We start from the raw sequence: 25,225 nt of genomic DNA, 5'->3' as shown, positions 1-25,225 counted from the left end.
ATTCTTAGGTGTGTAAATTGCTCACAGTGTCTCTGTGATATGTTGGCTGTGTATGGACCAAGTGCAGTGTCATATCCAGCCATAGTGAAATGGATCTGTCAATTTGACCAAGGCGACACAGATGTGGGCAATACTGATTTGGAAGTCCAGATCTCGCACCATGTGTTTTATATCTTTTCAGCAAGCCGAAGGGAAGGAGATTTTCCTGCGACGAGGGTACTCGTACAGAGGTTCTCAGATGACCAAGGAATGAATTTTTATCATCCAGGAATTTAATGATTGTTAAAACATTCCAACCACTGTTTACAGAGACGTGATGATTATGTTGGAAAATTGTGTCATATATCTATGTCTCTTTGGTGTGTAGTGCAGCATTCAATAAAAGTTACTTGACCTGCCACAATAATGTGTAACTTACTTTTTGAAATCCCGTCACATTTAACTTCTTAGTTATGAAAATTAGCCAAGCTATTGGTACCCATTATACTTTTAGTTGTATGTTTTCATCATATAAATTTTTTGGGAACTTTACAAGAGTTTTTATTAACTGTTCCTTGTTTTCACCAATTTCAAATGTAGGATCCTCATGATGAACTGAAGGGGCAGAATGTTTTAATAGTTGAAGGAAGTGAGGAAGAGACAGCTGAACATTTTAAACTTACATTGGAACAAACACGAGTCTTTCTCAAAGAAGGTTGTAATATTTTGTATGAAGCTCGCCAAAAAAGGCCTAGACCCCATTTGGACAGCAAGATGCTTACAGCTTGGAATGGTAATTATTGCGTTAAATTATACTTAGAACTTGGTGGTAGTATAAAAATGCATTCTGACAAGTAGCAGTGTTTAGTTTGTTTTTATATATTTGTGTTTTACACTCCTATATGACTAATCTCAAAAGATTGTTGGAGTTGTATATCTAATTATTGCAAATCATCGTTCTTTCTTAAATATGTTTTGGAATAGTTTTGTCATCATCATGAATTTTATTTCAGATAACATAGAAAAGAAAAATGCAGATGGTGCACAATGAGAGTAAAGTGATTTATGATGTTTTTCATTATTAATTTTGTGATTAAGTATGTAATGTTTTTATCTGTGCTTCAATGATCATCCCTTTTTTGTTTTAATCATCTGATACTACTTGCTTTTTGTAGTACTTTCACTGTGTGCTATAAGATCCACACTCAGACCCCATGATCCCTTTAATCTTTTAAATTTTTGTGAATTTCAGGTTGTGTGATGCTACACTATTGATTGAACTGTGTTCTGCTGCAGTGATTGGTATTTCAAGCCAATAGCTTCTCAATTCTTTTCCAAATAGTATATTTGTAAGGCAGTGCATAAGAGTTCTAATCAGTTGACTTTAATTGCAGATAACAAGAAACCCAGTGTATGTGCTTTTCATACCTATTTCATTGCCTGTTCCTTTCCGTTTGACTCCATTGTTCAGCCACTTTCTTGAAGTCATTCTCAGCAGCAGTAACCCAACTCTTTAATAACCTCCTGCTTTGTATTAGAGAACTGAATAACATCTCCAGCTTCAGTGGACAATTAATGTCATACCTATCAAAGCAACAACAATGATTACCATTGTCCCTGTGCACACTTGTTATGCTTGTATGCCCTTCTTTCCAACCACAATTTCCTCATTTCCCAGTCTGATAAGTCTGATAAGCTGGTTCAGATACAGAACTCACTGTATCAGAAAACATTTATTTTGTGCACCAATAAATTCTTTTTATATCTACCACTATCATTATTATTATTTCTTTCTTTCTCAGACGTTATGTCTGGTCAAAAATGGAAAGTGACGCGGATCTTGATCAAGCATGACTTCCTTTTAACTGTACGGTATATGTTATATTGCATTTAGGAACTTTTGGGTAATTGAACATGTATCAATAATTACGGATTTCTGTAGTTGTGTATACAAGTTTGGATGTAGCTGTATTGCATTGATGTACTGGTGGATAGTGTGTGGTATGACTCCTGTAGTTGATAGTATAATTGGTATAATGTCAACTTTATCCTGATGCCACATGCCCTTGACTTCCTCAGCCAGTTGGATGTATTTTTCAATTTTTTCTCCTGTTTTTTTTGTATATTTGTTGTATTGGGTATGGATATTTTGATTAGTTGTGTTAATTTCTTTTTTTTTATTGGTGAGTATGATGTCAGGTTTGTTATGTGGTGGTGTTTTATCTGTTATAATGGTTCTGTTCCAGTATAATTTGTATTCATCATTCTCCAGTACATTTTGTGGTGCATACTTCTTTGTGGGAACGTGTTGTTTTATAAGTTTATGCTGTAAGGCAAGCTGTTGATGTATTATTTTTGCTACATTGTCATGTATTCTGGGGTATTCTGTATTTGCTAGTATTGTGCATCCGCTTGTGATGTGATCTACTGTTTCTATTTGTTGTTTGCAAAGTCTGCATGTATCTGTTGTGGTATTGGGATCTTTAATGATATGCTTGCTGTAATATCTGGTGTTTATTGTTTGATCCTGTATTGCAATCATGAATCCTTCCGTCTCACCTTATATATTGCCTTTTCTTAGCCATGTGTTGGATGCGTCTTGATCGATGTGTGGCTGTGTTAGATGATACGGGTGCTTGCCATATAGTGTTTTCTTTTTCCAATTTACTTTCTTCGTATCTGTTGATGTTATGTGATCTAGAGGGTTGTAGAAGTGGTTATGAAATTGCAGTGGTGTAGCCGATGTATTTATATGAGTGATTGCTTTGTGTATTTTGCTAGTTTCTGCTCGTTCTAGAAAGAATTTTCTTAAATTGTCTACCTGTCCATAATGTAGGTTTTTTATGTCGATAAATCCCCTTCCTCCTTCCTTTCTGCTTAATGTGAATCTTTCTGTTGCTGAATGTATGTGATGTATTCTATATTTGTGGCATTGTGATCGTGTAAGTGTATTGAGTGCTTCTAGGTCTGTGTTACTCCATTTCACTACTCCAAATGAGTAGGTCAATATTGGTATAGCATAAGTATTTATAGCTTTTGTCTTGTTTCTTGCTGTCAATTCTGTTTTCAGTATTTTTGTTAGTCTTTGTCTATATTTTTCTTTTAGTTCTTCTTTAATATTGGTATTACCTATTCCTATTTTTTGTCTGTATCCTAGATATTTATAGGCATCTGTTTTTTCCATCGCTTCTATGCAGTAGCTGTGGTTATCCAATAAGTAATCTTCTTGTTTAGTGTGTTTTCCCTTGACTATGCTGTTTTTCTTACATTTGTCTGTTCCAAAAGCCATATTTATATCATTGCTGAATACTTCTGTTATCTTTAATAATTGGTTGAGTTGTTGATTTGTTGCTGCCAGTAGTTTTAGATCATCCATGTATAGCAAATGTGTGATTTTGTGTTGGTATGTTCCAGTAATATTGTATCCATAATTTGTATTATTTAGCATGTTGGATAGTGGGTTCAGAGCAAGGCAGAACCAGAAAGGACTTAATGAGTCTCCTTGGTATATTCCACGCTTAATATGTATTGGCTGTGATGTGATATTATTAGAATTTGTTTGGATATTAAGTGTGGTTTTCCAATTTTTCATTACTATGTTTTGGAACTGTATCAATTTAGGATGTACTTTGTATATTTCCAATATTTGTAGTAACCATGAGAGGGGTACACTATCAAAAGCTTTTTGGTAATCAATGTATGCGTAGTGTAGCGACCTTTGTTTAGTTTTAGCTTGATATGTCCCCTCTGCATCTATTATCAGTTTCTCTTTACATCCTCGTGCTCCTTTGCAACAGCCTTTTTGTTCTTTGTTTATAATTTTGTTCTGTGTTGTATGTGTTATTAATTTCTGTGTAATGACTGAAGTTAATATTTTGTATATTGTTGGTAGGCATGTTATGGGGCGATATTTAGCTGGGTTTGCTGTGTCTGCTTGATATTTAGGTTTCAGATAAGTTATTCCATGTGTAAGTGTATCAGGAAATGTGTATGTGTCTGCAATGTAACTGTTAAATAATTTATATCTAAAAACAAAGATGATGAGACTTACCAGACAAAAGCGCTGGCAGGTCGATAGACACACAAACAAACACAAACATACACACAAAAGTCAAGCTTTCGCAACAAACAGTTGCTTCATCAGGAAAGAGGGAAGGAGAGGGAAAGACAAAAGGATGTGGGTTTTAAGGGAGAGGGTAAGGAGTCATTCCAATCCCGGGAGCGGAAAGACTTACCTTAGGGGGGAAAAAAGGACAGGTATACACTCGCACACACACACATATCCATCCGCACATACACAGACACCTATTATATTCATATTGTTAAATAATTTAGTTAGATGTGAATGTGTTGAGGTGAACTTCTTTAGCCAGAAATTTGCTATTTTATCTTTTCCAGGGGCTTTCCAATTGTGAGTAGAATTAATTGCTTGGGTGACTTCATGTTGCAAAATTATCACTTCAGGCATTCGCGGTATCATCTTGTATGTGTCTGTTTCTGCTAGTATCCACCGTGCATGCCTGTTATGTTGTAATGGGTTTGACCATATGTTGCTCCAGAAGTGTTCCATGTCTGTTATGCTTGGTGGATTGTCTATTTTAATGTGTGTGTTATCTATTGTCTGGTAAAATTTCTTTTGGTTTGTGTTGAATGTTTGGTTTTGTTTCCTTCTATTTTCAGTTTTTTTGTATCTTCTAAGTCGTTTGGCCAATGCTTGTAATTTCTGCTTCTTTTCATCTAATTGCTCTATCGCTTCTTGTTGTGAGATTTTACCTAACCTTTTTCGTTTTTTGTCTGATATTTCATTTCTTATAAATTGTGTTAGCTGTCCGATGTCTTTTCTCAGTTTTTCTATTCTGATCTGTAGCCTGTGTTGCCATGCTGGTTTTGTGGGTTTCTTCTGTGTCTGGGTTGGTTCTGATCTCTGCCTAGTGTGTATATTTAGTGTAGTGACTGCTCCTATATAAACCAGCAGTTGTAACTCTTCCATAGTTGTGTTTTCATTTATTTTGTTGTGTATGATTGTGTTGATAGTTTTTATTGTTGTTTCAACTTGTGGGTTATTTGGCGGTCTATGCAAGAATGGTCTAATGTCTGTATTTGTGTCTTTGTATTCTATATATGTCAGCTGAAATTTCTCTTCTATATCTAACATGTGTGTCACTTCGTGTTCTATTTGTGCTTGTTCTGGTGGCTGTCTTAAGATTTCGTTTTCCTCTGATTGTTTAATTGATGCGTGTTGGTCTTTGTTTGCTCTGGGATGTTTGAGTCCATTAATCTATTTTCTTCTTCTTCTTCTTCTTCTGATTGCACATTATTTTGTTCCAGTATTTGTTGTACTTGTTGTTTGATGTTTTCTAATTCTGACTGGGGAATCCTGTTATTTTTGATTATTACACGGATTTGATCAGCTAGTCGTTGTTCTGTTAAAAGTTTTAATTCTGGGTATCTGGTAATAAATGTTGTGTATACTTGTGATCTGTATCCAGTTGTGTTGGTTCCTATGTTTGTTGCTTGGTAATAACAGAACATGAGGTGTCGATTAACTTCATCTGACCATCTCATCCTCTGTCTTTGTTTTCCTTCTAGGGTGGTTGCAGGAAGCATATCCTGCAAAACACCTCTATTTGGATTTAATTCATTTTCCGTGTGGCTAGCAGTGTCGTTACCATTGTGGGTGGGCGTAGGGTTCAAGTGTCGTCCCTGACCATGACATCGCTTGTCCGAGGCTTCATTAGTTCTGTCCTGAACCAACCAATCACACTAAAAGGGGGGTTAGCCCTATTAGTGGTTTGTTCTTTTCGTCGCCTTTTACGACTGGCAGGACATACCGGAGGCCTATTCTTTTCCCGAGGCCTATTCTTTTCCCGGGCCTCCACGGGTTTTATTATTATTATTATTATTATTATTATTGTTATTATTATTATTATTATTTATATTGTTTTTATTGTTGTTGTTGTTGTTGTTGTTGTTGTTGTTGTTGTTGCTGCTGCTGCTGCTGCTGCTGCTGCTATGACGACGACGACGACGACACCGACAACTACCATTACTATTAATATCCCTGTTAGTGGTAACAGCAACAGCAGTAGAGGTGCTGCAAGTTTTAACTTCATTAGTTCATAGTCTGTTTTATTTACTTAAATTGCCACTATAGACATTCAAACCTTTTTATTACTATTTGTCATATTAAAATTGTTATTTCTTGGAGGTAACTATAATGTGAAAAAGATCCTGTGTGTGCGAAATCCTGGTCTGATGCAAGAGAGGGCCTGATACCTCTAATCATATCAGGCTTAATACATAAATTTTATTTTAAGTACAAGCTTTTTGCTGCACTATTTATTTATTTATTTATTTATTCATAGTGATACAAATTACATGATAAGCCCATTTCGGCTTGTTATCATTATTAGATCTACCTGTGAAGATGGTATAATATGTACAATATTGTTTCCTACGTCTACGTTAGTCTGTGTCTGCAAGTGACATCTTCTGCTTACGTCATAGCTAGCAAGATGTTTTCCATATGGCATCGTGGAGTGTCAATGTTGGTTGTCTTTTTGTTATGATTGATCACATTGTGTATATGTTTACTTTGTGTTTGCATGATCTTGTTAAGTTATTTTTGACAGCTTTGGCTCCAGTGATAGTATATGTTCGCAATGGAATTTCTATTTTTGGTAAAGTCAGTGATTACGTTCAATTTTACAGAGATAGTATTTTATGATTTTTCCACAATTTTTATCACAATAATTTACCCATTTTCTTTTATTATGTCAGTAAAATTTTCAAGGGCTTTTCATGTTGAAAATCTGTTGTTTGTTGAGGGTATCTTCTGGGTACTTCTCTGTCTGAGTCTAAATTTCCATTTCCTCCAAAATATTCATTGTATGTCCTCTAGGCACTTTGTGTAGAATGTTTAGGGCATTTTCAATATTTTCTACTCTATGTTCTTGGCCTTTAACAAGCATGTAGAATGTGGATTGATTACTTTAGTAGTCTCGTTTGTATCCTTTAAATCTGATTCTGAAATTCCTGCCGCCTGCCTACCGTCTGATATAAAATTTATTGCAGTCGTTATAAAAAATTTTGTAGATGCCTTTATCTGAAAAAGTGAAGATATTATTTTTTGTTGCTTAAACAAATTGTTCATCTTGTCTGATATTTGGCCTATGTATGATGTTGAACATGGGTAGGTTATTTGCAATTTTTTTTCTTTTTAATATTATTTCTTTATATATACCATCTGTTTTTGGTTTTATATGCTGTTCACATAATTTTTGCACCATTTTGAGATTGAAGTCAGTTCGTTGTGCTGTTTTTTCATAGCATTTTTGTTTCATTTTGCATCACATTATTATTGGGAGGGAACTTTAAAATAAAGTTGTATTAATCATTGATTTGAACTACTTGTAATTATTCAAATTTGGATGACAAGAATTTTTATTTATGATTATGTCAATCATATCAGATTTTCCATGTATTTCAAATTTGTGGTTGCTGCTGTTGTTGCTTATTTTTAGGTCTAAAAAGTTTATGGGTTTGTTTTGTTCTATTTCCATTGTGGATTTTATGTTAGGGTGCAAGTTGTTAAGTTGCTGATGGATCATTTTTATGTCTTAGTCATCTCCGCCTACTGGTAGTAGTGTGTTATCAACATATCAGTGCTGATAGATTGTGGCAACTTCTTCCATCACCTCCACGTGTAACACCAGATGATGGGCTGCACACACCGAAAACGAGCAATTAGCCAAGCGCCTGCCAGCCAAGGTACCATCGCATCCCCCCCAACACCCGTCCTGGTCACTGCAGCCAGGGGTGAAGCTTAGATGGCCACGTTCTCTGAATGCCAGGCATGCCAAGCGATCACAGAGCATTCTCTTCTTCTGCTTTGATGGGGCAACATCTCCTGACTGCACTCTTGGCAGCTCGCCTGCACAATGCCACGTAGCTCACATTGCCGGTTTATACACGAACAGCAGGATTCTTACCCCACAGCCAATGTCAGTGTTTTGTCACGATTCATTTAACAAGAGGAGTACTACCACATTTTATGCACTATATTCCTGAGCAGGGTTCTTTTAAGATGCTTTAATTGACAGCACTTTTACAAAGCCTGATGCTAGGCACCTGATTTGTCCCCCAGGCATCAGCACCTGGAATACTGCGTGCAGTGTGGTGTAAATAGTGCAGTGAAGTGCAGTGCGTGTCAGGAGTACCAGATGTGTTTATTACCATTCCATCCCTGGCAGTTTTGACACGCCTTTGCCGCCAAGCGTACCACGAGGAGATGCCAGACAAAGGCCATTCACAATCTGCCCCATTCCAAGACTCCACTGTGAGTGAGGTGGGCCCTCCTTGATTAAGAAGTAGTAACTTGTTGTATTTCACTGTAGTTGTTAGCTTTCAGGGCTAATATCTCCAAACCAGCTCTTGAAGTTCTTTCAGCATGCCCCATTATTTATTGTTATTGTTCTTAATAAGTGCACCGCTATAAGCTTGTATTCCCCTTAGAAGCATAAAAGGGAACCTAAATTGTTCCTTTACTGGTGACCACTGCGAAATCACAGTGCATAGTGTCATGGCCAAAACATGCTGTTTTTTCTTTTTTATTATTCGGATTAGTACAGCCCCACGTGGTAATGAAATCAGTTCCCGTTAGGTTGACCGGATCCCACTCACACCACCACCCGCTGCTCACCTTCTCCACCCCTACCCGCACCCATCCACACACCCATCCTCCTGCATGCATCACCACTCCCATCCTGCACCCCTCCACACACACCATATGTTTGAGCACACCAATGCTTCCGTCCGCAGCCCTCTCAAGCCCCTCCACATCCACCAGACCCTTGTGTGCTCTACCATGCTCCTCCGTGCCGTACCTGCAGCTGACACATGTGCGCCCAGACAAACCGCAGTTTACCATGCTGCATACTTTACACTGCTATCCACAACAACACACAGTGGAGATTGTATTGCCTGGTCCTTACTATGCTTGTTCTGTCTACCTTCTTCTTTGCAATATTGCTCCCAGTACCACCCCACATCTGTGACATGCTGCCTGCACTGTTAAGTCACAATGTCACCGAAAAATGTATGCCCTGTGGCAGTATGCCTTACATGCTCTCTAACTAGCAGCCCCCCCCCCCCTCCCCATTACCCCTCCTGCTCCAGCAACTACAAGCACTTCAGAGGTGTCGGAACTTCACATGCAGCTGTCAGCACTACAGAATCATTTGACTCATCTGCATCCAGCACAAGCTGACTCTGCAGATCCTCTGTGGTTGTGGGGCTGCTCACTTGCCCCCCTTCAAACTGTGAGCCCCATGCCTGTGGTTTGCTTCTATCGAGGCAGTTTTCACAGGTTTCTGTATCATGAGCTATGGAACAAAATTCGGGATGGTTTTCGGCCACCTTGACCTAACCACCACCGCCAACGATCTGGGATGTTATTTCACGTCCACTCCTATCCAGGAGCTACACTAAATTAAAAGAATGCATCATATCCAGTTTCACCCCTTTGGAGCTGCAATGGGCCCATAATTTGTTGTAATCCAAGCAGTACGACAACGTGTGCCCATCCCTGTTGCTGGATCACATCCAAGCACTCGGCGAGCCACAGATCCACCCCAGAGGCCTGCACCTAAACTACTGGCTTTTGCACCTTCCCCTCCCCATACAGGCTGCCTTTCCTTGCACACCCATGTTTCGTTAGGTGATGTAATGATCGTGGCCAATAAATGGTTTGAAACCCTGAACTTCTTCTCTGCTGCATCTGCAGTACAGAATGCTGGCTGTCAGCCTGCGGTTCCAGCTGGCTATTCACTCACCCCTCCTGCCCCACCCCAAGCCACCACATGCGCAATGTCACTCGACCCCCTGCTGCGAATGACCCTCCACTCAGGATGGAGGCCCCTGTCCTGACCTTCCTGAGCTCTGAGATGGCAGCACTTACCACCAGTGTCACCCACCTGCACCTCAAGCACCTGCTGTCATGTGCTGACTGCCTCCAAGCATGTGATGCCGGCCCAGGCAGAAACAGCCACCCCCATCAGCACGGCTCTAACCACCCCCTTGACAACCATCGTGAACTAGGCACAACTTGCTGGTACCGCCAAAGGTTTGGCTAGAACATGACCAGCTGTGGACCTCCATGTTCCTGGTCCCCAAACCATGGCAGCCCACGGAAGTAGCCATGCCCTGTTGCTGTATCACTTCACAGCGCCTGTTCATATGGGGTTTGAATGACACTAGTGCCCTTGTCCACTACCTCATCGACACCGGCTCCAGCCTGTCCATATTTCCTTGCAAACTACTACTAAAGCCCAGATCCCCCTCCTCCCCTCCTCATTACTGCTGCCAGCAACTTGGCCATCCCTACTTACAACGTGCATACTTACTTGCTCGATATAGGCTTACAATGCGAACTCCAGTGGACTTTCACAGTTGCAGACATTAGTGACCCCATTCTGGATGCCAACTTCCTCACTCATTACAGCCTACTGGCTGGTGTTGCGAAGCATCATTTAGTTGACAGCACCTCTGGTAGGACCCGACGGCACCTCTGGTAGGACCATTTGCTACAGCTTCTGCCCTGCTGTATGTTTTGCTAAGAAACAGTGGCAGTTTCAGGCCCATATGCTCAGCTCCTTGCAGAATTTTTCCTCCTCATCCAGCCAGCCAGCACCCAGTGCCGCCGCCCCCCCCCCCCCCATGTTCAGCATGACAATATGTGTTACATCACCACAACCCTTACCCCGGGTTTTCTGCCATGCTTGCCCCCCATGAGTGCAAAATCATACAAAAGGAGTTCTAAGAGGTGCTCAGCACCGACATAGTTTGCCCATCCAAAAGCCCCTGGGCTTCAGCTCTTCACCTAGGCCCAAAGAAGGATGGTTCCTGGGTCCCTTGTGGTGGCTACTGTAAACTCAATGCCTGCACAATCGCTGACCACTATCCTGTCCCACTCCTCTGCACCAATAAGAACACCATCTCAGGAGCTACTATCTTCAGTAAGATGGATTGCACTAAAGCTTGCATACAAATCCCAGTCGGCCCAGAGAACATTAAGAGAACAGCCATAATCACACCTTTTGGCCTGTTTGATACTGGAAAAGAGCCATAGCCATACCTTTCTGCCTTTTTGAGAGTGCATTCATGACATCGGGCCTCCACAGTGCTGCATAAAAATGGCAGTGACTTTTGGACAACATCCTCGTAGACACACTGGGGTGTTTCGCGTACCTGGATGATATACTCATCTACTCCAAGGCCCCTACCGAACACCACCAACACCTATGCAAAATTTTTTCCTACTTCAGAAAGCTAGAGTGAGCCCCAACATGGCAAAATGCATTTTTGGGGCAAGCGAGGTCGAATTCCTTGGAGACTTTGTCCCTGCTGCTGGCTTCTCCCCTGTCCTTGAGACAGTACAGGCACCTTGCATACCGTTCTACCTTTAAAGGCCTCCAGTGTTTCATTGTCGTGGTTACCTTTTTCCGTTGCCATCTTAAGGATGTCCCTGCCACCCAAGAGCCCCTTACTACAGCACTCCATGGCGATAAAAAGAAAGGCAACAAACTGGTTCCTTGGACCCAGGCCATGTTCCTTCCAGAAAACGAAACGGGACCTCCCCAGTAAGGCCCTTTTGGCCCACCCCCACCCTAGTGCCTCCCTCCCAATAGTGGCAGACGTGAACCAGATGGCTATCGGGGCTGTCCTACAACAGTATGTGGATAACATCTGCAACTGCTCACCTTCTTTTCATCCAAGCTCTCTAATGCCAATTCACCTACTCACAGCCCACGAAGCCATCTTCTATTTTCAACATTCAGTTGAGGGATGCGTCTTTTCGATCTTCATGGACCACTGCACCCTCGCCTCTGGTTTTTGCAGAAAAGACATAGACCAGATCTCATTCACTACCAACATCTGGCATGTTGTTAGCATCAATAACATTGTGGCAAATTGCCTTAGCTGCACCTGCGCCATCACCCAACCTTTAGATTGCATTGTCCGGGACACTGCTAAAGAGACCTGGACATAGCCCACACCCTTCAGAATGCTGACTCTGGCCCCAACCTGCAGCTAAGATCCATACCCAGCTCTGACTGTAAGATCTGGTGTGATGGTCTCATGGATTCTTCACAATCTGACAGTTCCAACTATCGCTCCTACTCCTTATTCCCTCCTTCCTTCCAAAAACTGACATTTGACTGTGTCCACAGCCTCATACACGCAGGCCTTCCTCATGAACCAACACTTCATGTGGTTGGTCATCCGTTGTGAGTGCAGCAACTGGGGCTCAGTTCTGTTTTCTGTGCCAGTGCACCGAGGTCAGGTGGCACATTCACTTCCCTGTGGCTGCCTTTCCTCCTCACACGACACTGATTCATGCACTTTCACCTCGACATTGTTGGCCCACTACCTTCCTCCATTAGATATCGGTATCTGCTGATTATTATTGACAGATTTATGTGCTGGCTGGAGGCCACCCCCATCCCTGACATTTCAGCTGAAACTGTGGCTGCAGCCTTTGTTCCGACCTGGGTGTCCCACTTCGGGTGCCTGTGCAACATCAGTACAGATTGTGGGTGCCAGTTACCTTGGCCCTCTTCCGATCTCTGACAGCCACCTGTGGCTCCAATTTCCAACACACCACCAGCTACCACCCTGCAGCTAATGCCATGTTGGAGTGATTCCACTTTACACTTAAAGCTGCTCTCACATGTTATTCTCCCAAATGGTCCAATGTACTACCCCTGATACTCCTAGGCCTGCGGATTGTACACAAAACTGACCTGGGAACTTCTGCCGCTGAGCTGGCATATGGACAGCCACTCGCCATTCCTGGCAGTTTTTTGAAAGTGACTCTGCTCCCTCCTGACAGAACATCTCAGGTTTCATGCAGCAGCTCCAGGGCTTCATGGATCAGTTGTGACCAAAACCTCCGCAATGTCATGATGAGCACTCTACCTTCATCCACCATTACCTAACACCATACTTTGGGTGGATGCCTACCAGCTGCTGCTCTGCCCTCACTATTCAGACCCGCACTGTTGTGATGTGGGGGCTAGATGTTCTCCATTTGTGTGAACGGGATCGAAACAACTCTCTTCATAGATGGGCTCAAGCCGGTCTAAGTCGTAGAGCCCCATCCAGCCAGCAAGTACAGCACCATTGAGGTGGAGTTGCCCCCCTCTATCACCGGCCCCAATTGCGGCACCACTAACACAGCCCCTCAAATGACACAGGCCAACACCATCCCCTGTGCTGTTCCCCACGTGCCACCAGCTGATGCCACCCACTGACACCATATAGCTGCAGATGATGGCTGCATAGACCAAAACCAGTGATCAGCAAAGTGCCTGCTAGCCAAGGTACCACTGCGTTGCATCCTCCCACCACCTTCGCTGGTCACTTCTGCCAGAGGTAAAGCTTAGATGGCCACTATTTTTGGACACTGAACACGCCAAACCATCACAGGGTAGTGTCCTTTCCTGCTTCAATGAGGCAACACCTCGTAAACATGCTCTCAGCAGCTCGCCTGCGCAATGCCACTTGCCTTGCATCGCTGTCTGCTCCAATTTGCTGGGGTATGCATAAACAGCAGGATTCTTAAATCTTGTCCAGTGTCAGTTTTTTGGCCCAGTTTATTTAACAAGAGGAGTGCTACCACATTTCCCACTCCACCTTCGCGAGCTGCATTCCCTCAACTCACTTCCATTGACTATGGGTGTACAAAGCCTGATGCCCGATGCCTGGTTTGTACCTCCAAGTACCAGCACCTGGAAAACTGCGTGCAGTTGGTGTAAATATTGCAGTGAAGTGCAGTGTGTGCTAGGGGTACCAAGTGGGTTTATTACCATTCCAATCCCATGCGTTTTGCCACCCCTTTGCCACCAAGCACCTCACTGAAGCGGGTTTTCCCGCACTGCCAGACGACTCTGAACAAAGGTCCTAGCTTTTAGGGATAATATGTCCAAACCACCTCACGCAGCTCTTTCAGCACAATGTGTTATTTATTGTTATCTTACCTAATTAGCACACCACTATAGGCATGTATGCCCCTTAAGAACATAAAAGGGAATGTAAATCATTCCAGCAAGATAATTTTTGTTATAATTGGTCAGTCTGAACTGAAGAATTTCTCTTCCAACATATTAATAAAAATGTCTGCTGTGAGCATGTGATACAGTTTTCCACAGCTAAACCATCTAATTGTGTACGTACAGCATACAAAACGAAAAACAGATGGCATATGTAAAAAAAAAAAAAAAAAAAAAAAAAAAAAAAAAAAAAAAAAAAAAGGGGGGGGAAGGAAAAAATCACAAATAAACCGTATATATATATATATATATATTCCAGCTCTTCAAATCCAGGTATCTACAAATTTTCTCATGACCATTGCAATAAATTTTACATCAGCCAAACAGACAGGCAGGAATTTTGAAATTAGATTTAAAAAAACACACATGAAGTGGCAAAAGCAACCAATCTGCATTCAACATGCATTTAAAAAGCCAAGCACATAAATCAGAAGATATTGAAAAAAACTGAAGAATTCTACACAATGTATGTAAAGGACATACATTGAATATTTTGGAGGAAAAAATTGACACTCATACAGAAAAATACCCAAAAGACATCTTCAATGAACAAACAGATAATAAAAGAACGTATTTTATGTAAAGATCCCAAAATGGTATCTCTGAAAAATTAAACATAATCACTGACTTTCTGCAAAACAGAAATTCCATTGAAAACATATAGCATAACTGGAGCTGAAGTAGTCAAAAAGCTTTGCAAGATCACACAAATAATAAATAAACATATAGATAAAACGATCATATCACAACAAAAAGATAATGCATTTATGCTCCAATATTTCATATGGACGACATCGTACCAACTAAGATGTAAGCGTAAGGTGGCATTTGCAGACATGGACTAACATAGATATAAAGAATGATATTATACGTATTATACCATCTTCCCAGGTAAACTTGATAATGGCAAAAAGCCAAAACAAGCTTGTCAAGTAACGTGTGTCACTGTGAGTAAATAAATAAATAGTGCAACAACAAACTTGTACTTAAAATAAGTAAATAAGAAATAAAATAAAAGTTAATATTATTTGTTAAAACTTCTAAAGTGCTATGTACGGTTGCAGGGTTGATGATATCAGGATATTCTAAAGCTTATGAAGCCTTACAAGATAAATCATATGCTGAGAGAGCTATTAAGGCAGCAAATTTCATAAAGGAACACTTGTACAATCCCCAAACTCAGACTCTATTACGAAGTTGCTACAGAGGTGAAGATGGCAGTGTAGTTCAAATGTAAGTTTTACTATCATAAAGTTTGAGTTGTATATTTATTTAATATTTTCGTAGTTGTTTGCCAACCTTGCATGTTGAAATCGCTTAGTTTTCTGTTGAAAAAATCATTAACCACATATGTTTTAGGTGTGAGACTACTTCAGTAACAAATGAAAACGAGTGTTTTATTCATTGAAAAAATAAGTGTGAATCCTGGCAGACAAGGACTTTTCTAAAGCAGTCTCTTTCAATTGTATACAGTTGGCCGACAATTATGCCATGTCTGGAAGTTACGCTGGAATTTGTATTTTGAAATTGCCCTTATAACAAACACCCTCTACCTCACCCTGAATGATCTCTTGTAATTAAAAGAAATTTATCACAATTCTTTGATTTAACGCTAAGGCTACCTGTCTTCTGCTTGGTTGGTTGGTTGATTTTTGGGGAGGGGACCAAACAGTGAGGTCTTTGGTCCTGTTGGATGAAGGAAGGATAGCGAAGGAAATCGCCCTTACCCTTTCAAAGGAGTCATCCCACCATTTCTCTGAACTGATTTAGGGAAATCATGGGAAACCTAAATCAGGATGGCTGGACATGGATTTGAACAGTCATCCTCCCAAATGTGAGTCCAGTGTGCTAACCATTGTGCCATCTCGCGCGGTTGTCTTTGGTTGCCAGTGACTATCAGCATTGACTAGCACTGTAAAAAATGTTGCTTCTTGTCTTACACTATTATGATGCTGTTTTTATCTAATATTTCAAATAAAGCATTTATGTAACTTTACACGGACTACTATCAGTTCAATACATGCAGATAAAGTCTGTGTGCCACTACATTAGAGTTAATCGGTAACAGAGCAGGTTTTGGCATAACAGTATAAAGCTTCTGTAAGAGCCTGCAAAAGTAGGGCGTGTGAGTGAGTGCATACCTTGCAGTGTTCAGTACACACATTACACGTCAGCTTACTCTGTGCAAGGCAACAGGCAGTCAATAAAAGCTGTTCATGATAAATCAACACCATCTATTGCTCTGTCACCATCATCAGTGACTTCTGCGTACAAATGTTTAATAAGTGGAGTAGCTGGTTACTCAGTCATAATGTACACACAGCAAGACATGGATTTTCATTTTGTTACAGACTAATTACAATTAAAACTTTGGGAATTAAAAGCATAACTTATGCAGAAGATAGAAGTGATGTGGGTCAAGCAAATAGCAGCCCTCAGATAGAACCACTGAAAGTGCAATGTACCCGGTGGTAGCTAGGAACTTTTCTTTGACCCCTACAGTTCTGGTTTTTTGCAAATCATTTGCACTTACGACAAATTTAAACAATCACTTGTGCAATGGTACAAGAAGAAAAACACAGCTAAGTTTTGCAGGAAGCAGCTCCACAGCAAACACATTTTAAGCTGAGAATCCATAAAACATTTTGTGGGTCGCATTAGGAAAATTAATGTTAACATGTATGAGCTCAGTGACAACAATGAGGGAGAATTGTTTGAAGCTGGACAAAGGATATTAGATACATTTTTGAATGGGCTGCAGGATGATGGGCAAGCAATAAGATTGGCATGTTGTGAGACATTTGAAGAAGCAATACAAATGAGAGATTGATTTGTTGAAGAGCTACGGAGACCTAAAATTAATTACAAATACATTGGTGCGGATTTGAAGAAGTGTGCTCAGGAAAAAACTATTTTTCATGTTTATTCATCAAGCACTGATCATGTATATCACTTAGAGTTTGATGTGTATACAGTAATAATATTTTATTTTGAAAAATAACTGTTGCATTTAAATTTTATATTAAAAATTAAGCAATGGAAACTCCAGGTTGAAATATCAACAATCTAGGAAAAGCTAGTTTGCTACTTTCCTTAAAGATGACATATTAAGTTGCAGACCAATTCATTCACACAAGCAAACACACCTCATGCGCAAATGACTGCTAGCTCCACCAGCTCAGACCAGAAGAAATACACACCATTCATTCACACAAGCAACATCATCTCGCACACACATGACTGCCAATGCTGGAAGCTCAAACTAGAATGTATTCTGGTCTGATGTGCCAAAGTTGGCTGTCATGTGCATGAGATGTGCTTGCTTATGTGAATGAATGGTGTGTTTCTCTTACTTTTTTGATGAAGGCTGTGCCTTTCTGTAACTTAACGTGTCATCTTTATTGTAAGTAGGAATCTTATCTTTTCATACATTGTTTACATTAAAAATTATATGTGTGGTTTATAACAATACCAGAGAAGGAAAGTTGCTGCTTACCATATAGCGGAGGTGCTGAATCGCGATAGGCACAATAAAAAGATTCACACAGTTTGGTTTAGAAACAATGTGGTTTAGAAACATGCTATTATAACTATGTAGGGACTTACTTAATCTAGTATATTCTAAAACTATATTATTTATATTCTTTGTTCCTTAGCAGTGGATAGAACTTCTGTAAGTTAAAGTCTCTGGCTGTGTTTTTTTTACTATGTAGAGACAGGCTTTAATAAGGGGGGAAGGTACTGATGATATTTTTAGATCTTTGAAATGTGGCTGGCATGACTGTTGGAATGCCTGCAATTGTTCTCATTACTTTTTTTTTCATAAACACTGTTTTAACACCAGAATAGTTGTCCCATAAGATATTTCTATAAGTTAAGTGAGAATGGAAGAAAGTATAAAATGAAGACTGAACCTGTTCCTTACTGACACATGGTTTTAATTTGCATGGTAAGTAAATTACACATGATAGTTTAATGCACAATTGGTCTGTGAGTGCATCTCATTTCAGTTGTGGAGCCAAATGAATTCGTAATAGGCTGACAGATTCACTCTCATGTACCTTTTCATTTAGAATGGAGGTAGAAGTATATTGTCTCTGTTTTGTTCTCATTTTTCTGTAGTCACTGTGTAAACGTATCAACCAGTCAGTGTTTCCTTTTCACTTCATCTGCATTTATTATCAACATATAGTCTTGTAGGAAAAAGAACTAGGTAGTTCATTTATGTATCTAAGAAAAAGGGGCCAAGACAGAACCTTGTGGCACTCCTGTAGTAACAAGTAGGACACTGGACCTACAAATACTTACAGTGGCAATTTGTTTTCTGTCTAAGAGATATGATTTGGTTAACAATAGTTCTTTATCCTTGATACCATAGCTTTCAAATCTAAGCATTAGGATGTCATGTGATACAGTGCCGTATGCTTTGCTGAGATCAACAAGTCCCAGCACAGGTAAAAAAATAACTTTCAAACCATTCCAAAATATCTCTGACTGGACATTTTACAGCTCAAGTGGTGGATAGAACACGATGAAAGCCATACATCAAAGAAGAGGTTAGATAATTGTTCTCAAAGTAGGGTGAATAGTTGCTCTTTCATGCAGTGCTTAGTGACCTTAGATATTATGGGAATGATGGGTATTGGCCTACAGCTGTCAGGATTGTTTTTATAAATTGGAAAAACAATTGTAGATTTCAATGCATCAGGGAAATATCCAGCTTGAAGCATGAAGTTTATAAGGTAAGTCAGAGGAGACACTTTAATGTCAGTGGTGTGTTTAAGGATGTAATTTGAGAAAATGTAGGTATTTTTACTGTGTGTGTTATCTAGTTTAGATACAATGTTGGGTTCAATCTAGCAACTAATCTGAGTCCACTTGATAGTTCTGCCTCTCAAATCAGATAGGCCTGTATTATCCAAGGTATTGTCAGAACTATTTTCATCTATTTATGAGGTAACAGATTTTCCACGATTTTCACTGTTTGTGAAAAAATTACTTAGCACCTCAGGTGATACTGGAGTCGCTTGCTTGTTCCTGTGTTTCATTGATACTGAGGTGTGTGTGTGTTTTTTTTTTTTTTTTTTTTTTTTTTTTTTTTTTTTTTTTTCCCTCTATGTCTCTGTTTCGTAACAGGATCGCCACCTTTTACCATGTATGAAGCAGGAAGTTTATCTGTGAATTCTTTTAGGTCAGGGGTATCAGTGTGGTTTATTCTGGTGCATGATCGGTTTTTGACCATCAGAGTTACTTGTGGTCAACATTTATTAAATTAGAGTATCATTAAACATATCAAATGCACTGTTAGTGTTGTCACAATTACTCAGACTTTTACACTCAACTTTGGATAACTTGTCCCTCGAGCATAATGCGATCTGCTTTTAACATCTAAACTTCTTAACCTAGGAGGTTTACTGTACATCATAATTAACTCTTTCAACAATCACCCATATGCCTTGGTGATATGATAATATTGGATCTATCAAGCCACAGTCTAATCCAGTTTTATTAGTGTTGGTAATTATATTGTCCAAGCAGACATCTTGTCTTGTTGGACGTTCATCAATACAGTACAAACTGACAGCTTGTAAGTGCCTTAAAAAGCAGGCCGCAGTTTGAGTCTTACACCTAATGTCAAAATTGTCACCAAATAAATACAAGCCTGAAGTTGCCATATTCCATCTCCAAGTAATTAGTGTGATTCTCAACATGTTCATGTAATGCAGTAACATCAGATTGTGGATTAAGGCAGAGAGAGAAAAGTATTGTCTTAATACTAGGAAAAGATAAATCCAGCAATTTCAAAAACTTCGTCTTGAGAAAACATTTCAACATTTAGTGTCTCATAGCTAGTGTTAAACACTTTATTTACAAAAATAGATAATCCATCATAGCTAATTCTAGTCCCACAGAAAGTATTTGTTTGCACATATCCATGAGGAATGTACACGTCAGATTCAGCTTGCCTGTGCCAGCACTCATTTATACAGAAGATATGATAGGGGTTTGTGTTTAAGAAGATGTTCATTTCATTTAATCTGTTTCAAAATGACTGTATATTTAAGCAGAAGATTAGAAACCTATTGCCAGTTGCCACTGGTTGGAAAAGCACATGACTGTTAGTCTCCTCACATTTAGTACGGACTGTGGGGCCCCCCACACAGTAGCTTTAGATATCTGCTTTGACTTAGTGTTCTAATTTACCTCAAGTTATAATAATTTTTTCTAAGACATGGAATGTTTAGGCTAAAAGTCTGCTGGCAACAAGGATGAGAACTGGTCACAATTGTGTTATTAACTTTGGGCCAAATCTGGTTGGAATTGGCCCCTCTCACTTGCTTCCCTATGTGGGAGCCTTTAGGGCAATGGCTGGATTTCTTTTATAGCTGCTTTCATCCATTATTTTGTTGACGGCTTTATTTGTAGCTCATGTGATTCTCTTCTTACCAGATCGATTTTGATGGTGTCCAAGTATTGTGAAACTAGCTTTTTCATAACTGTTGACTTCAAACAGTTTTATGTTTTTAAACTACGAACAGAAGTGTTATCATCAGAACAGGTAACAAAGTACAACTTCTCGTAAGAGAAAGATTCAGTGTTTGAGCAGTAGAGTGGAAGGACATATTACATGAAAGTGTAAGAAGGTGAACACAAGGCCAAGAATGGAGAGATTTGGGAAGAGTACATTATATAACAGAAGGGATGGGAGGGCCACTGCCAGTCCACCTCTAATAAGCAGTAATTACTGCAAGCTGCACTGAGGACAGTTCCAAAAATCTGCTCATTAATGCAATTTACCATGGACAAAATGTTTGTTTCCTAGTCAACATAGTGCAATGGGATACCCAGGATTCTTTTTTTGCCATGAGATGTTGTTATTCTGTTAGTTAAGTTAGGGTTCAATCACTCTGTCCCCTGAAACTTTGCGTATTTTCTTTTGACTCGTGTTAAAGTCTCGATGGCATACCAACAAGAATTCTACAGCTTCGCTGACCGATTTGCTTTTTTACTCATAAAATTTTGATACATTTAAACCTCCATTCATTTTCCTATCATGGTGCATTAATCACCTATGTTGCAACACTTTGCAGCCATCTCTGAAAATGCTGGCTGGGCATGTGCCGTGCCCACCTGCTCAGGACCATAGCACCCACAGTTGGTCTTCCAGACCTCTCTTGCTTTCATATAGCATCAAAACACTTTGCCACTGTGAATATTTGACAGCTAACTTCTTATATACAGTGGAAATTCAATTTTACGTTCTTCAATTTTATGCTTTTTGCGATTCTGCACCGTAAATTTATAGCCCCGGTGAAAAACCCATAAGATCAATGCTAAAAATTTTATATTCTTCCTAGTAAGGTTCACCTTGATTCTACATTCTTACTCAACGTCTCACTTGACTTTGCCCTGTTTTCTTCCTATTAACATTTTATGTGACTGAACAGTTATATAAGTGGCATAAAAGACAGACAGTTTGCACTATGGGTGGTGGTGGAGTGAAGGGAATATTTTAGGTCATTGTGGGATTTGGGAGAGGAAACGCTTATATAATCCATGATTGGCATTGCCAATACAGCTTGCAATGTTTAGCTTAATTTTGCTGTTATGATACAACTACTGCTAAACTGTGGCAACAATGGAAAAACAGGGCAGTTGATATGAAGTGTTCTGGACTGAGTCAATATATGATGATGGAGCCCAGCTGCCACCTTTTCCTGTGCCACTTGTAACTCAGCCCTTTCTTTTTTCATGTATTTCCGATGTACTGTATTCAGCAACAATATCAATTATCAACCTTTTAAATTCAGACACGGGGTCCGAAGAAAGGAAGCGTCCATATCTGGCTAGTGAGCTCGTATTGGCTAGTGACTTGTTACATCACCCACTAGTCAGCACAGTCACCACACCACACCACACTGACACTCATAAAATGAGCTCTTCTGCTAAATGTGTGGAGAGGGGGAGTGACCCTTCAACAACAGGAGTGCAGGTAGGGGTGAAGCATTTTGTGAAGTGCTGAAAATATACTTTTTGTGCAGATCATGTGCCACGGCAGAGATATCACATGGAAATAGAGCAAGGGTTTTGCAACAGCACATTTTAAAGACTTCCATGTTCAAATCTGACATGAAACAGTTCAACAACTACATAAACTACTCTTGTAATTACTTGCACCACACACTGTTGACAGTAATGATTGGCAGCAATGATAGAAGGCACGAAGCAAAACTGTAGCACCTGAGATATCTTTTAAATTTGCATTTTACACAGTGTATGGAAATTCACTGAGCCAACTTCTAATAAGCTTGTAACATCAACTTGGGAAGTAAGCTCATTTTTCATATCTCTCATTGAGAGAAGGAAACACCCTTTCACAGTACTCCTCAGTTTTCAGTTTAGCTCACAATGTTCATCAATTTTTGCTTTTTTCTGAATGTGCCCAAAGGAAAGAGCTCTCAAAAACTCATTTTGACATATAATTTGTGTGATAGCATGCTGGAATATAGCTACAGTGAAAAATACACCACATTGTAGAGCATCTCAAAGAATTTATTTGTTTATCATCAATATACCTCTACATGTGAACCATTTGTAGCACAAAGAATATCGAGTCTATATTCAATTTCTTGCCAAGTTCTTTGTAACATTTCCTCTGTTATTGTTGCAATCACATTAGTGATACAATGTCCCAATGTGGGAATATCGTCCACTTTGGTTGCATACACGCGGTCCTTCATTAATCCCCACATGAAGAAATCAAGTGGCGTAATGTCAGGTGAACGTGGTGGCTAGGCAATGGGTCCTCCACATCCGAACCAATGATTGGGAAATTTCCTATCCAGGAACTTGCGAACAGCCGTTGACCAATGCGGTGGAGCTCCATCTTGTTGAAATATGATGTTGGGTTGCAAGTCTTGTATCTGAGGGTACACAAACTGCTCCAACATGTCCAGATACACTGACCCATTCACTCTTTGCTCTGCAAAGAAGAACAGTCCAACAATCCTGTTGTGCATTAGCTCGCACCAGATGTTTAGTTTAGGTCTATCACAAACATGTTCAATGACAACGTGCAGGTTTTGTGATCCCCAGATTCAAACATTATGCCTATTAACCCTTCCTGATAGATGAAAGGTTGCCTCATCTGAGAATAAACATCTTTCCAGGAAGTTGGCATCCATATCAATACGCTACAGCATATCCGCAGCAATTGTTGTTGGCGTGGTTTGTCGTTCGGCGTCAGATGTTGCAGAATTTGCACTTTGTAAGCACACATACAAAGACACTAGTGAACTACATGATGCAATGTTGATCGAGGTACATCATGTTGCCTAGATGCTTGACAAATTGACTTACTTGGGCTTTTTTTCTGATGTCCTCCACTGTCTCTTCTGAAACTCTGTAATGTGCACCGCCAGAATGTTTCAGAACACTTCCTGTTGCCAGAAACTTCCTGCACCATTCCTTAATTGTTTTCACATCAGGTGGATCACATTCATACACATGACGATAATTTCTTTGCACAGTAATCGGCAATTTTGTTTCTGCAAATCACACTACTGCTTGTGATCTCTGCTGTGGAGTCGCCATTTTCACTTCATGCGACCTCGCTGCACTCTGGCGATGATACTTGGCACTTCTGATGTGGGAATATAAATTCTGTGAGATTCTCTACAATGTGGTGCAATTTCTGTTCTCGTATCTACTGTGGTTTTTCTCTCCTGGGTCCTTGAAATCAGGGAGATTTGAGTGGGACACCCTGTGTATATGAAACAGCCACTTTCCACTCTCATAAATAACGTTGTGCACAATTGCCAGAATAGCAGTGCCAGAGTAATATTAATTAATATATCTGCCGTTTAATAGTTTACTATTTCCTTAATGTTTATGTGAATCGAGTTAAGTTTGCTTTAGTTACTGGAAAAGTTTTAGCTCAACTGCAATTAAACTTTGCTAGCTAGAAGTTTTATAACAGAACCGGCCGTAGAACATAACCTCTAACTGCCTCTTTAAGATTCCTTGGAAAGATTGTTGTTCACAATAGAGTCTTGAAACTTGGTACAGCTGCATTATTTAATGAAGGTAATCAAGCACTGTAATTAGAACTCTTTATTAACAAATACAAATGATACTTAACCTAATATGAAATTTAGTTTTTAGTGAATAACTTGAAAACTAATAGAGTTTGCTTAATGGAGTCATGTAGTTAATGTTTTTACATTAACCTAAGGCAACATTAGAATTTTCATCTTTCTGAATCTAATATTTAGCCCCTTCATTTTCTTGTAAAAATGCCGATTTTGACCAAAATATTGCCCTGATCAAATTGAGACTTGTAAGTTTTGATTGTGACACATTTGCACATTCTGAGCAATTTTTAGCTTACAGTATCGTTATTTAGTGCCACCTATTTTTTCTTAAAATAACATATTCATTTGATGATTCTGAGACTTCACAATGTTAACATTAATATACTGAAGCATACACTGACAAAGTTTGGAAAAGTTACTTTAATTTTTAGTTTCATTCTTGGAGTATGGCACAATAATTTATATGCTATGCACAGGCACTTTATGACAACATGGCACTAGTAGTAGTGAACTGGGGTAAGTCCCAGCACAGTTGCACTCGCTCACCTCCGTATCTCTCGCAATGATGATACAGCGCTTGTTTGCTATAGGATATCTCCTGCCAGAAGCCACCCAGCACCCTTGAACGGGCCACCAAAATCAATATGCACTTACAGTAAAGGTGTTGAGTCATCGACAGGCACATGAACAAGACTGAAAACTTTGCTAGCTTTTGGACAAATCCTTTCTCAAGCTAGAATGTTCTCTCTCTCTCTCTCTCTCTCTCTCTCTCTTTCTGTATGGCTGCTCTGTGCCAGCACAATATATTAATTATGTTTATTCTGTATCGTGTTCATTGTGGCTATCTAGTTCTTGTGCTCAAGGAATAGTATTTGAGATCAAGCAATTCGTATCTTATTGAACATATTCTGTTTATTTTTCATGTAGCATAGCTTTGTAAAACTTCAGAGAATGAAATATATTTCCCGTGTTAAGCACATCTTTCAGTAAATGGTCAACATACAAAAGGTTTGTACTTTGATCAGGCCAGAAGTGAATGTG

General features: G+C 39.7%; 1 protein-coding gene across 2 annotated transcripts in view; it reads left to right on the top strand.

The window, feature by feature from the left end:
- Positions 1–25,225, top strand: part of LOC126162818 (spermatogenesis-associated protein 20) — a 299,482-nt gene that overhangs the window by 70,524 nt on the left and 203,733 nt on the right. For both annotated transcript variants that reach the window (XM_049919563.1, XM_049919564.1), the window contains exons 8-9: positions 580–772; positions 15,155–15,323. In XM_049919563.1, coding sequence (XP_049775520.1) covers positions 580–772; positions 15,155–15,323 — 362 coding nt within the window. The remainder of the gene's footprint in view (positions 1–579; positions 773–15,154; positions 15,324–25,225) is intronic.

The sequence above is a fragment of the Schistocerca cancellata genome, chromosome 2, assembly GCF_023864275.1.
Source record: "Schistocerca cancellata isolate TAMUIC-IGC-003103 chromosome 2, iqSchCanc2.1, whole genome shotgun sequence".
Lineage (NCBI taxonomy): Eukaryota > Metazoa > Arthropoda > Insecta > Orthoptera > Acrididae > Schistocerca > Schistocerca cancellata.
The sequence above is the reverse complement of the archived record's forward strand: the minus strand, read 5'-3'. Positions and strand labels throughout refer to the sequence as shown.